Source organism: Ambystoma mexicanum, chromosome 13 (assembly GCF_040938575.1).
Source record: "Ambystoma mexicanum isolate Mex_15411 chromosome 13, UKY_AmexF1_1, whole genome shotgun sequence".
Lineage (NCBI taxonomy): Eukaryota > Metazoa > Chordata > Amphibia > Caudata > Ambystomatidae > Ambystoma > Ambystoma mexicanum.
This window is the reverse complement of record NC_090938.1, coordinates 672,553,604-672,566,958: the sequence shown is the minus strand read 5'-3', so window position 1 is coordinate 672,566,958 and position 13,355 is coordinate 672,553,604. Positions and strand designations below refer to the sequence as shown.

Sequence of the window (13,355 nt, the reverse complement as noted above, 5' to 3'; positions counted from 1 at the left end):
AAAACCAGGTCGAATAGGGGCAAGACTGCTCGCACCAAACAAAACTCGTGAGTAGCCCCCAAGTGCCCTGCGCTCAAGAACTACAGCGCTACCCCTGAGGTAGACCAAAGGAAGTAAGCAATCCCTTGCTCCCCAGAAAGGGGCCCAGAAGTGCCACGGGTCAAGAAGGGGAGAGACATGGCTTAATCAGAACATCAGAGCGCCCACAACACGGAGAAGTACATCCTAACCCTCCCGGTCTGAGTCTATAGTTCAGGAGACAGGCGGGGCTCCACTGTGCACTTGACAGAAATTGGACCCCACCCATCTAGAACTGGAACAAACTGAGGTAACGGAATGGCATCTAAATTTCCTAAGACCAAAGGGAAGCAATCCACTCTGGAGGAATTTATGAAGACCCCACAGCCAACGGAGGGGGCCAGGAATAAAGACAGGAACCCACAAATAGACACAACCGCAACGCCCAATGACCAGCAAATCCTGGACGCGATCACGGACCTGAAGGCAACATGGGAGACTAAACTGGAGGGAGCCACAGCCGAACTCAAGGTAGCACTGGAACTTAAAGTGGGCGCAGTCCAGGAGGAGGTCAACCTACTCAGACAAGACGTACAAACAATAGCAGAGCGCACAGACGAGCTGGAGAAAGAAGTGACCACAAATACGGCAGCTCGCGCATCCCATGCCTCAGAGATCCACGTACTGAAACAGTAAGTATGCCACCTAGAAAGTAGAGCAGAGGAAGCCGAAGGGCGTGCCCGGAGGAACAATATACGCATAGTGGGTCTTCCGGAGGGCAAGGAAGGCCTTAACCCAACAGATTACGTTGAGACCATGCTGCTTCAGGAAATAGGAGGATGGGCGCTCACCCAAGAGTTTGCGGTGGAGGGAGCACACGGAGCTCTCACAAGGAGACCAACCCCCATTCACTCCCCTCAACCTCCACCCCCCCTCCCCCGAGGCCAATGATTGCCAAGATACTGAATTACTGAGACAGAGAGAAGATCCTGGAACACTTCCGGAAAGGAGGCACAAAACAAAGAGCATCCGTGACCATCACAGCATATCCAGAATACACACTTCTGGTGCAGGGACGGCAATTGAACTATGGGACCGTGAAGAAGAGACTGCGTGAAGCAGGTTACAGATATATGCTGATGTACCCGGCGAAACAAAGTGTTTCATAAAAACAAAGCCCTGTTCTTTGAGACCCCGGAAGACAGACAGCCAGAAAGAGGACAGAACGGATAAGTGAGGCGTTATCCCAAAGCCGAGGTTCTGTATAAACTGTGACATTGGGACTTGAATATAAGATAGCGCAGGGTAGACATGGAAGTAATGGGCTATGGGCTGAGCATGTAGTATTGAATGAGCATAACATAATGTGGCATAATAACAGGAGACACGATGGACTCACTCTTATACCCCTATAGATAGGATAGTTGGGTTGCCGGTAGTGTGGTAACCCCCTACTGTGTCCCTAGTATCAGCACCGCCGAATAGGTACTAAATGCGGGAAGGCCTGAGATCCAGGGATGGAGCTGGGCAACAGTTGGGAACCCGGAAAGGTGGGGGGTGGGGAGGGAGTTGGAGGGTGTGCTGTGGTTTTAACAAAAGAACAAGCTTACATCCATGCGCCAAAGCGCAAGGTACAGAGGACAAAAAGGGAGAAGAGCGGAACTTTGTACTGATAATGATGGAGGACCTCAAGATAGTTAACTGGAATGTCAGGGGGCTAAATAGTTATCTCAAGAGAAACAAAATTATGATGCACCTGAGGAGGCAGAAAATAGATATTGCTTTACTACAAGAAACCCATCTTACAAAAGAAAAACAAGAGGTGATGGGGAAGAAATGGAAAGGGACCACAGTGGGGGCAACATACTCTGCATATGCTAGAGGGGTAATCACCTGGGTGGCACCGCATGTCCCTTTTCAGCTGCTACAATCTGCGGTGGAGCTAGATGGGAGGATGGTGACGGTACAGGGACTAATAGACAACAGAGAGATGTGGATTTTTAATACATACGCCCGAACCATTTACTGTGGCCTACTTCAAGACCCTATACAGTAAAATAACCAAATACTTTTGGGGTGGTGGGGCGGTTATATGGGGAGGCGATTTCAACTGCACGCTAAATCCCAGGGTGGACAGGTCAGATGGGAAATTGGACAAACCCACCCCGGCAGCCAGAACCTTGTAGACCTTGTTGAAAGACTTTAAGCTAGAAGACATGTGGAGGCTACACCACCCAGTTGATAGACATTACTCGCACTACCCGGCCCCACATAATTTGTACACACGGTTAGATTACATGTTTGCCTCCCCGGAAATGATAGGAGTGATAGTGCAGACCGAATATAGAGCGAGAATCCTCTCGGATCACTCACCACTGGTCTAACATGGCAGCATCAAGCCCCCGAGCTAGAATTCCTATGTGGCGGCAAAGAGCCGAAGCATTAAAAGACAGTGTTCAGAGAGGACCTGAGAAAGGAGATTGTTGAATATTTTGAAAACAATACTGGAAGCGTAAAATCCGTAGGCACCCTGTGGGAGGCATTCAAAGTGGTGGTAAGGGGATCAGCGATAGCTAAATCCAAAGGACTGCAGGGGGCATATTGCAAGACCTGCAGAAGGCAGAGGAGGAACTTGTAACGCTCACCTGATTCCCGCAGAGGCGCCGGTCTTGACTGGGTGAATGCCGTATCTTCAAAGGTGATGTGTAACACACGGTTGGCTCTTTGGGCTGGACCTCTGTGCACTGTATGTCTGACTCGAAGAGTAAGATGTCTGCAGATAGAAAATATGGGATTAATGAACTGGGGTTATTGGGTGCCTCTCTCCTCTTCCCTTTCTCTTCTCCTGTAGAACCCCAAAGGTTAACGCCCTCACCTTAGGTAAGTGAACGCCGAGCTCTCCATCTGCCTCGGGGCAGGGTGCCGTAACCAGTTTCTTCACTGGATAAGGGTGCAGGCCTCTTGACCTCAGAGGACTGCTGTCCGTCGTTAACTGCACGAACGGTAAGTTCTGGGCACTTCAAATGTCTTAAAAGTCTTTTGTAATGATATCTCTTGTTTTGCAGGGTTCCGGCGATGGCGGATGGCGGGCTGATGAGAGTTGAGGATCGAACCCGCGTGAGGAATAGAAGCGCCTGGAAGCACGTAAGTAAGCGCTTGTAGCCTGCTACACGATGCGCACTAACTGTCCCTTTTATCTTGCAGGTACAAGTTCGGAGCTTTAGAGAAGCTGAAGGGTGCTGGAATACCCACTGGATTCGGCGTGGGAAGGAGTAATGGTACGTGAGTAATAAAGTTGCCCAATGTCTTTAAACGCACCTTCTTTTGTCTTTCAGATGCGGGATGCAGCGCCGAAGGCCTCCGGAGCGTGCAAAGAGCTGGTAAGCTTTTGTCTTTCAGATGCCGGAATGCAGTGCGAAGACCTCCGGAGCATGCGAAGAGTAGGTAAGCCTTTGTCTTCAGATGCCGGAATGCAGCGCGAGGCGTTGGTGACAGCCAATGGACCAGGTAAGAGATGCGCTGCCACTGAAGACCGTAGTGCTAACCTGTTCTTTCTTTGTCTTTACAGGTGCTGCTGAAGACTGGATTCCAGGATGGTAAGCCTTTGTTCCCTTAGGCCCAGGATCAGAAGCAGAAGACACGATGAGCGTTCTGCTGCAGAGAATGCAGAATAACACAAAGCAAGATTAATCCATCGGGTGTGGTTTAAATAGCCTCCTGTAGTGCTTAGGTGTCTCCTTCCACAGCCACGCCTAGGTAAGAAAAGAGTTCCTGCTTTCCAGAAGAGTTCCAGTGTTCTGAACCTAGGGAGTGGCTCCTGCCCCACCCAACAGGAAAAGTAGTCCCAAACAGAAGAGGATCAGGGGTTCAACTGGCAGGTAAGTAAGCAGCATGGTCTGCTGCAGGTAAGTCCACCCAAGCATTATGAGCCCGGCGCTTCCAGCGCTGGGACTGGGCATCTTTATGAGCCTGGTGCCACTGGCGCCAGGACAGGGTCCAAAAGGTACCAATTGGGACTGGCTGGCACTCGGAACTGGGGTTATGGGTCTGCTTCCAAGGGAGTCAGGCAAGTCCTGATCTTTTGGAAGCAGAGATCATGACAGAACTTGAGGCAGCTATACGCAGTGGAGTTGACTCCCTGTACAAAAGCGAAACACCGAGACCGATGGTTAGAGCAATACAAGGAGAAGGAGGACAGATTCTTGGTACCCAGGGGGGAGTGAATGAAGGCTTCTTATAGTTTTATAAATTATTGTATGGAGATATAGATGAAGGGAAAGACAGCGAGATGGTGGAAACACTAGAAGACATCGGCCTACCGAAATTGAGTGTTGAAGAGAGAGAATTTAGACGCCCCTGTCACACTAGAGGAACTAGAAACAGTGATCAAAGAATTGCCCACTTGCAAAGTCCCAGGCTCGGATGGACTCCCTAGTGAGTTCTATAAAACATATAAGACAGAAGTGCTTCCCCCACTACTGGCCATGTTAAATGAAGCTTTCAAAATCGGAATGCGGCCAGAATCCCTAAGGGAGGCGATAATACTCCCGATTCTTAAACCTGACAAGCCGAGCATGGAGTGCAGTTCGTACAGACCGCTTTCCATGCTGAACCAGGACAGTAAAATACTCACGGCTATGTTGGCCGGGAGACTGAGACGGGTTATAAAGCAAACTTATACATCCTGATCAAGCTGGATACGTCCCACATAGAAATATATCGGACAATCTCAGAAGGCTTCACCGGGTCATAGAGCAGAGAGAGGGGGAAGCACAAGAGGTCGCAATAGTCTCATTGGACGCGGTGAAGGCCTTCGATTCTGTGAAATGGCCATGGTTGATAGCAGCTTTACAGGAATATGGTATAGGGCCTGAGTATCTAAAATGGGTTAAACTATTATATAGCTCACCACTAGCCAGAGTAAAGACTGGAGCGGTTATTTGAGAGGTGGCAACTTAGTAGAGGTACCAGACACGGGTGCTCTTGGTCCCCGATGTTATATATCCTAGCATTAGAGCCCCTAGCGATATACCTCAGACAAAAGTACAAAGAGGTGGGGATTCACACGCAAGGAGGACCACATCTAATATCGTTGTATGCGGATGATATGTTATATTTAAGATACCCATAGGAAAACTTGCAATATATCCTAGAAGTAATGGAGTGATTTTTGTTGCTCTCGGGCATTGCAGTCAACCCTAAAAAATAGTGCATATTCCCTCTGGGCAGATATAAAGGGATCCCGCGGGAGCAATTACCCATCCTACAAATACCCTGGGAGACCACAGCCTTTAGATAACTCTGGATAGATATCTATCACACAGTAGAGGACGAACACAAACACAACACAGAGAAGGCTATAACAAATATCGAGAACAGTATGAGATTCTGGTCTAAACTCCCTCTGGCCATGGTGGGGAGGGTGGCCCTGTTGAAAATGGTTGTATTACCAAGGCTGATACACTTTTTTGGAAACATACCATACATGATACCTAAACGTTTTTTTTGCCAAACTCCAGAGCATATGTAGAAGCTTCATCTTTCACAACACTAGGAATAGGATAGCCCTGTGGAAACTACAAACACATTTGACAAAGGATGCATAAAACGTCCCAATTTTGAGATTTATCACTGGCCCAGTCAGCTACAATATGTGGCCAAATGGCTATTGGAAGACCCAACAGCGGAGTCCAGACTGCTGAGATCCCCATTCTTCTTGAAATAATGGATATGGTTCCCCAAACTGGTGATAAAGGGAGGTCCGAGAATGTTGGATTTGTGATGGCAAATGTGGCGGAAAGCTTGCCAGGCTATGGAAAACCCGACCCTGTGCTCCCCGCAGATACCACTAGTAGCACTAACCAAAGGGGACGTGCAACTGAGGAAAACAATACGCATGCACTGGTTATCGGTGGGCAATGCAACAATGGGAGACATATGGCAAGATGGGAAGGTATTGGAGTTTAACGCATTGGCATAGGAAACGGGCCTACATCAAGGGCAACATATCACATATACCAGACTGGTGCGACGAGTGAAAGAAACATGGTCTGAAATAGTGCTGGAAGACCAGCCAGATAGAACCATTGAAACAATCTATCACTTCACAGAGGGAGGGCACTGGGTTTCCCGAATTTATGAACTATTGATGAGCAGGGTTGAGAAAGAGGCAACCCAGCTAAAACAGGAATGGGAAGAGGAGGTGGGGGAATGTATGAATGACGGGCTGTGGGAGAGAGCTCAAAGGTATCATAAGAAGGTGCCCAGAAATGCAAGGCTGCAACAAATCCAGCTATACGTAACTCATAGAGCATACATGACCCCCCCCCAGAGGATAGACCGATTTTAAAAACGCAGAAATACAATCCTGTCCCAAATGTGGAGAAGTGAATGCGGAAATGACCCATATGTTCTGGGCATGCCCGGAAATTAGTACATTCTGGAAAGAAGTGGCCCACCCCCTGACAGAAAAGGGGATCACGCTAGATGGGGAATCGGTGTGGATATTTTGGGGGATTCCCTAGACCAGGCAAGCTAAAGCATGTGAGCAAACTTAAAGACCTTACTTACATATTGGCCAAGCGCAGGATTGCCATGGGCTGGAAAGCATGTAATGGGCCAAAGGTAGGGGTGTGGTGGAATGACCTCAAGAGGTGGGCTGAAACAGAAACGGTGGTATGGACCAAAGCAGCCAGTAGAGGGTGGGGAGGAAGCGGCAGATACATTGGAGGCATTTAGTGGCTACATTGCTTGGGTCCACCCAGGTATGTTTAAGCGAGGATACCACCTCCCAGAAGACAGAAAAGAGATCATCCCAAGAGGATGTAACGGCAGAAGGCGAAATGGAGTAGGCTGAAGTTAAGGGGGGTCGGGGTAAAGGGTAGGTAGCGGTTATAGCTTAACAAGATACGTAATATTCAATAATGTATAAAATGCACCGCTACATTTTTTTTGTATGTTTGGTTGTTATAAAAATGTATAAAAATTGTTTAAAAAAAATAATATATGAATCTAGTTGGGGGACCCAAGCCTTACTCGTTGGAATACAGCACTTAACTAAGTGTGGTTTATTTTGAATTGTTGTAAATATTGTTGTTCTGCAGTAGAGTAGGTCCGTTTCAACCATTGTTCATGTTTCTGTATTTTTTTGATGGGAGCACAACACCCGTTATTCTTTCCTGCTGCCCTGAGGAAGGCTCGGCCCTTGGAATACGCTTTGCCGATTGAGCTGAAACTTGGGTTGGCATTTTGTTTTCTGTAAATCTGCGTGTTCTAGGTGATGGACTATTTTGTATGTTCCAGTTTAGACACCTGGTTTAGGTGCTGGGCCAAACACAAGTGTGGCCTAAGGTGCATTTTCCTTGAGGTTTTGCTTATTGGTTCATGATTCTTTCCCTATTTCCTTTTTCTCTTGCACATAATTGTTTCAGCCTGCTGTTTTAGCGCACAGGCTCTTGGTACTTTTTGGTGGTGGAGAGTTCTTTCTCTTCTCCAACTTGCTATGCTCTTCCGGGTTGGGTATTGTTTGATTATATTTTGCATTACACGTTCATTTTCATACATATTTTTGCAAACATTTGATAATTATTTGTTATTTTTGTCTATTGCAATGAATACAAAATACAACCTATATTTTGTTTTAAAAGCCTGTTAGAAATGTGTGTACTAGCAGACCTGTACTAACCTTTTCTTGCATGTTGCCTCTGGCAAACCTGCATGCTCCACCACAGAGTACTTTGTCCTTCCTAAGAATATACACACCGTCACCACCATATGAGTCTCTTGTAACAGTACTATGTCCGCTTGGTGGAAGCAAGAAACGTTGCTACTACGCCTTTCTTGATTTTGTCTAGTAAGCCATTAACATTCCAGGAAAAACAAAAAGTCCTGTGTTGCACCTCAACGATTCCCACAATTCCTGTCCGATTGTCTGGGCCAGTAGGTGCACCCTCACCATTGGCATTGGCTTCTTCCTCCACCACATGATTGTACTGAGAACAACATCAACTGAACCGTAAACTTAACAAACATCAAGACACCCCTCATGCTCACCCCAGTCCCCAACCATGAAACAAATGGCGATTCCCCACCCCGGCAGGTAGGCGATCTGGGGGTGTGCTCGTCATGCCTCTTCGGCTCGCACTATGAAACTCATACTGATACTGGCCTGCTGAAATGTTATTTCCCTTGCCGGTTGCCCTGGTTATGGTTTCTGCCTGTTTCAGCCCCGCTAATCAATTTGGGGTGTTCTCATGAACCTCTCGGGAGGGGTTCCATCGACCCAGTACCCAGGCTTCTCTCCGGCTTTGGAAAAACTGCACTCCCTCCGGGCCAGACACTCAGAGGGTGGCTGGGAAGAGCATTACCTATTATCTCTGCTTCTCTGATCCTTTTTTTGACATCCTCATACGAGTGCCTGGCTTTCTGAACCGGTTTCGTGAAGTCTGGGTAGATCGTTCATTTGGAGAATCAGTTTACCTGTATGGGCCCTTTTTTCTTTGATGCCTGCAATATCGCGTTGCGATCCCTATAATGCAGAAGTTCCGCTAACACCGGTCTGTGTTAGGCCCCCGGGGCTGCCCCTCTACATGGGACACTGTGGGCCCTTTCCACTGAAGAATTGAAAGAGCCCCTAAGATCTCATCCAGTGTGTCGGCCAGTTTTCAAGGTACAGCTCCATGGAGGGACCCCTCTGTTTTCTCCGGAAGGCCCAGTATCCTGATGTTGCTGCGACGGGCCCTCTCTTCCACCCTTTCCTTCAAGACCTTCAATCTTACTTTTGAGCTTTTGAATGTCCTTTCTCATTGGCTGCAGCGCATCTTCTACGTCCGAGATCTATTGCTCTTCTTCTCCCACTCTCGTGGATATTTTCTGCAGGTCTTGTTGTAGGAAGCTCGCCACCACCGCCACTGCATCCACTTTTCTTTCAAGAGAGGATTTGGATTCTTTGATTGCGAGGAGTAATTCACCCAACAAGGGTTTTGCCTCAACATCAACCTCATTTCTGCCCCCTCCGCATTTCACTAGTTCTCTTGGGGGTACTGCAAAGAAGTACATTTTCACCTGCAAATGAGATTTCTTCCCCTTCGCCATGATGTCTACTGCCTCCCTATCAGCTGCCCCCGCCTGCTTTGCCCCTGTGGTGCAGATGCTATGTAGCCCTTTACAGGGAAGAGTCCTTTGTTGCACTATCCCACATAGGGAGTTTCAATCACACATGCTTTGCTGCTGACCTCCACCCATCATTTCCTGAGCCATAACCACCTGTTAATATCGATGCTCCGGGCAGCTACACAAAGTCTGCCACAGGCGGCCTGACATCTGCCTTCTCCCACAGGGGCGAGGGGGTGCCCGATCAGTTTAGGTCCCCTGTATTCGGCGATCACTCATTCCTATCCCCTTCCCTGATGGGGTGTCATTCTATGCTCCTCTCCTTACTTTCTGCTGAAGCGCTCCGCTGCCTCGAGAAGCGCCGCAGAGGAGATCTCCCTCCTGTGTTCCGGCGCGGTCCCGGTCCTACAAGCACCGGAGCCACAGGCAAGTGTCTGAGTGCTCCCCACTGACCTGATCCCTACCACACCACTCTGTTGTTTCCTCTGTCTCCGGGCCTTGGTGGTTAATGTCGCACCCCACTTTTGGCTCTGTCAGGGCCGATCGCGTGTTGGTGGATTATTTTCAATCCAATATACCCCGGGGGAATGATTTCGCCTGGGCTTCTCCCTGGCTAATTCTCCTATTTAACCAAAATAGGCTCCTTTTTGATCCATTTGGAGGTTCCGAGGCCCGTTGTGAGCAGCGTTGGAGCGGAGCTAGACCAGGTCACTTCTAGTCCGGCGTGCAACAGCCGAGAAGCAGATAGTATCTTAACCAACTGAAGACATTGAACGTCTGAATGATATTTGTGTGCCAGTGACTTGTGTTACTGAAAGCCTTTGTAAGGCTGAATCTACTTGGCATTAAGTCAAGCTTTCATATTAGATATAAGGGTATGATAGCCTTCTGAGGTGTGGGAAGGTAGAAATATTGGTCTGCCAAGCAGATGCCCTTGAGAGTGTGTTGAGTGTGTGGTGGTTTATTTCTGTAAATATTAATGCTGCTTCTGTCCAGTAATGTGAAGAATTTTTACTTTTTCTTTAACAGATGCTCCAAAGAAGGAAGTTTATTTCATGGCCATAATAGACATTTTGACACCGTATGATGCTAAGAAGAAAGCTGCACATGCTGCCAAAACCGTGAAACATGGGGTAAGTGGCAATGATATGTAGGGAACGACAAGGATTGTCAGTAGACACTGTGAGACAGTAATGCAGATTAGATATAGCCTCCAGGCAGGAGAGTGGGGGGGACTGGCTGAGAACCAGGTGAGAAGGTGCAGGACGAAACTGATCGGCAGCGGGGAGAGTTTAAGGTAGAGATATAGCGTTTGGAGAGGGCGGGCACAGCCATGATGCAGGGTAATGCAAATAGTTTAAAGGGGTGTGGCAGGAGACTGGATGAGACTGAGGAACTGGGTGACACTTGGGAGTAGGGGATGTAGGTATTGGGATTTGCCAGATTCAAGTATGTTAACGGTAAAGGCGGGAATCCCCAAACTTTGGAAATGTGCCTCAAAGCATGCAGAACGTGGTTACAAGTTGAACTGTATTTCAATAGTTTTACAAGCATATTTTTAGTGTATATATGGGTGTGGTGAGACCTGAATTTGCTTGTAATTGCAAAGAAAGGAAACCACAGAGGGGAAGACCGCAGCCTTAAGGGAGAGTTTGCTTATGTTTAAACACCCGATCACCAACCTGATCCAAGCAAGCTTGTGGTTCTAGTGTACTTTCCAAGTGTCCTTAGCCCACCTTAGGTAGCTATGGGTGACCAGCCAATGCACACTTCTCCAGTGGCAATGTTGTGTGATTGAAATACAGTATAAAAACTATTCGTTCAAATAAAGGAATCTATACACAAGACTACAGTTCTATATATACGGTTGCCTGTAAGAACCTTTATGCTGTAGCAGGTATGTGTAACAATTAAGTCTGATGAGCAGTCTCTGGTTAAGTGTAGAGTTACCAGCTTGTGTCTGTAAATGTTTAGCGCAGTCAGGGCTTTTGGCATTTTGCAAGTATCAGGCCCTGTAGTATCTCAACCGTGACTGTTCTTTCTGAGGGGAAATACAATTGGCAGCTGATTGGTTGTGTGGGAGAAGGTTCTTGATGTTACAGTTGCTCACATTTAAACATACGCCTCTGTAAGCCTACGACAACCTTGTAGTTAAAACCTATTGTCCCTTTGCATCTCTTTTTTCTGGCCTTTTGGTAACCTCTGGTTGGTTTATGGTCATTGCATCTAATGCCATCCCATGGAATTGTTTCCATCTAAAGGCTTTGCCTCTAATGTCCTCCCACAACCCGTATTTTACCCTTTATAAAGCACTGAAACAAAAATTAACCATTTACCCCCCAAAAAATGCATTAGATGCAAAGTTTTTAGATGGAAATAATTCGATGGAATAGCATTAGATGGAAATACCAGATACCCCTCCGGTTACCAAAGGACAATTGCATTTGGGAACTTTGAATTTCTTTACCGGTTCCAGCAAAGCGATGGTTGTTACAAACTGCAAGAAGTTGGACGGCCACAATGAAGGTTGAAGTTTTATTCCTGGTATGCCACAGAAGCTCCCCTGGGGATCTTTGTGTTGCCATTTTCCTACTGTATCTCCAAAGGAAGGGTAGTAATAGCTGGAAATTGGGAGCACGTATCCCGGCTAAGCATTATTTCAAAATGTGGTTCAAACTCGTGACAGTTTTATCCTCAAAATAGGATTGTTGTCCTAAATTTCATTTTGCATGTCAACTTTATTTCCCTAAAGTCCCAATAAGCACTATTTACTTGCCTAGTATCGCTGCAGTTTTTGTACCCTGGGTGATCCCAAAAGTGAAGGAGAGCAAACACCTGATTTGAGGAAATCACTTGTCGCCCTCTACATATTCTTGAAATGTTGGCGATGATCATGTTATTTGGAGAGCCCAGGTCTGGCCCACCTTCTTGGCCACAACAAGAGCAGCCCGAGATTTACTTCCGCTCTATATTATTCAGTCCCCGCCCCTCATGCAACAGAATTATTGAGGTAGATCCTGGAACACCCAATGGAGGTTACAGAAACTCATTTTCTGCACCTACTAGAAGCCAGTCCCTGCAATGTCCCCATAAATCTGCTCAATAAAAGGCAATTTGTACAGCTTTTGTTCAATTATCACCAAAGGGGGTCCTTGGTAGAGTAACTACTACGTTTCCAATTATTGTTCTCACCCCTATGCCACCCTACCTGCTTAACACTTATGTGCTTTTTAACACTGCAGGAGTCTAAACTGCTGATGCAGTAAGTGGATGCTCACGTTATCCTAGCAAGTCAATAGACGTAGTGCCACCAAATCCACCAATATTTTATGCCTAAACATTTGCAGTAAACCCATTCTCATAATTTACATTTTTGACCCATTCATTTAAGGTTCTTATGGGAACCATACACATCGACACCCTTAATCTAATCCTTACAAGTTCAGTTTGAGAAAGGATAATGGCATTTCCTGAAAAGTGCAGAAGAGTATGAACTCCTCAACTTGGATACATCTGCTCTAATTCCTTGTAACAACTAATCTGCATCGTTCGAAAAGATGTTTAGTTAAGGTATGGCAAGCATACAGACTTAATGTAAAGACAATTTCGTTCATGGGAATTTTGTAGGGTCTTGTTCGGTTCCCCCTGGACTTTCTGATTTATTTTTTCCTTCAAACATTTTGGATCACTGACCTATTTTGGTGGTTTTTGTAGCAAAGCCCGGGGGTGCTTTGTATGCACCCTATTTGTGCCCTATGTTTATTATATCCTTCACTTTCGTTTTAGGGGATGGGCTGGTAGCTTAGTAGCACATTTTCTATTCAATTAAGAACAGAAGAAGCAACCAAACAGTGAATGGCTATACCTTTTATGGTTAACAAGCATACGCTAATCTCTGTAAATGAATATGTCCTGATGAAGGCCACAAATTCTCAAAGCGAAATAGGGTGGAGCTCCAGAAGGGCACAAACACCTCGTGTCAACACTTTTATGCTTTAACAACTTGTGAAAACATCTCTGCCATTAGATGATTGTTATAATTGTCATCCCCGATCTGGAAGGTGAAGCCAGTCTCATTTGAAGGTCCACTTTCAAGGCCCAGCATGCTTTTCTCGGGCCAAACATCTGATCCCTGCTCTGGCCAGCAGAGTAAGCCAGAAGATCCTTCTATGCAAGCCACAATCCCATTGATTACAGAGGAGCCGCCGCTCCATGGAAAGATGGCC

The 13,355-nt window shown here is 46.8% G+C and overlaps 1 protein-coding gene across 1 annotated transcript in view; it reads left to right on the top strand.

The window, feature by feature from the left end:
• The window catches only part of PIP4K2B (phosphatidylinositol-5-phosphate 4-kinase type 2 beta), a 771,463-nt gene that overhangs the window by 614,448 nt on the left and 143,660 nt on the right, over positions 1-13,355 (top strand). Inside the window, exon 9 of the mRNA XM_069634696.1 lies at positions 10,159-10,262. Coding sequence (XP_069490797.1) covers positions 10,159-10,262 — 104 coding nt within the window. The remainder of the gene's footprint in view (positions 1-10,158; positions 10,263-13,355) is intronic.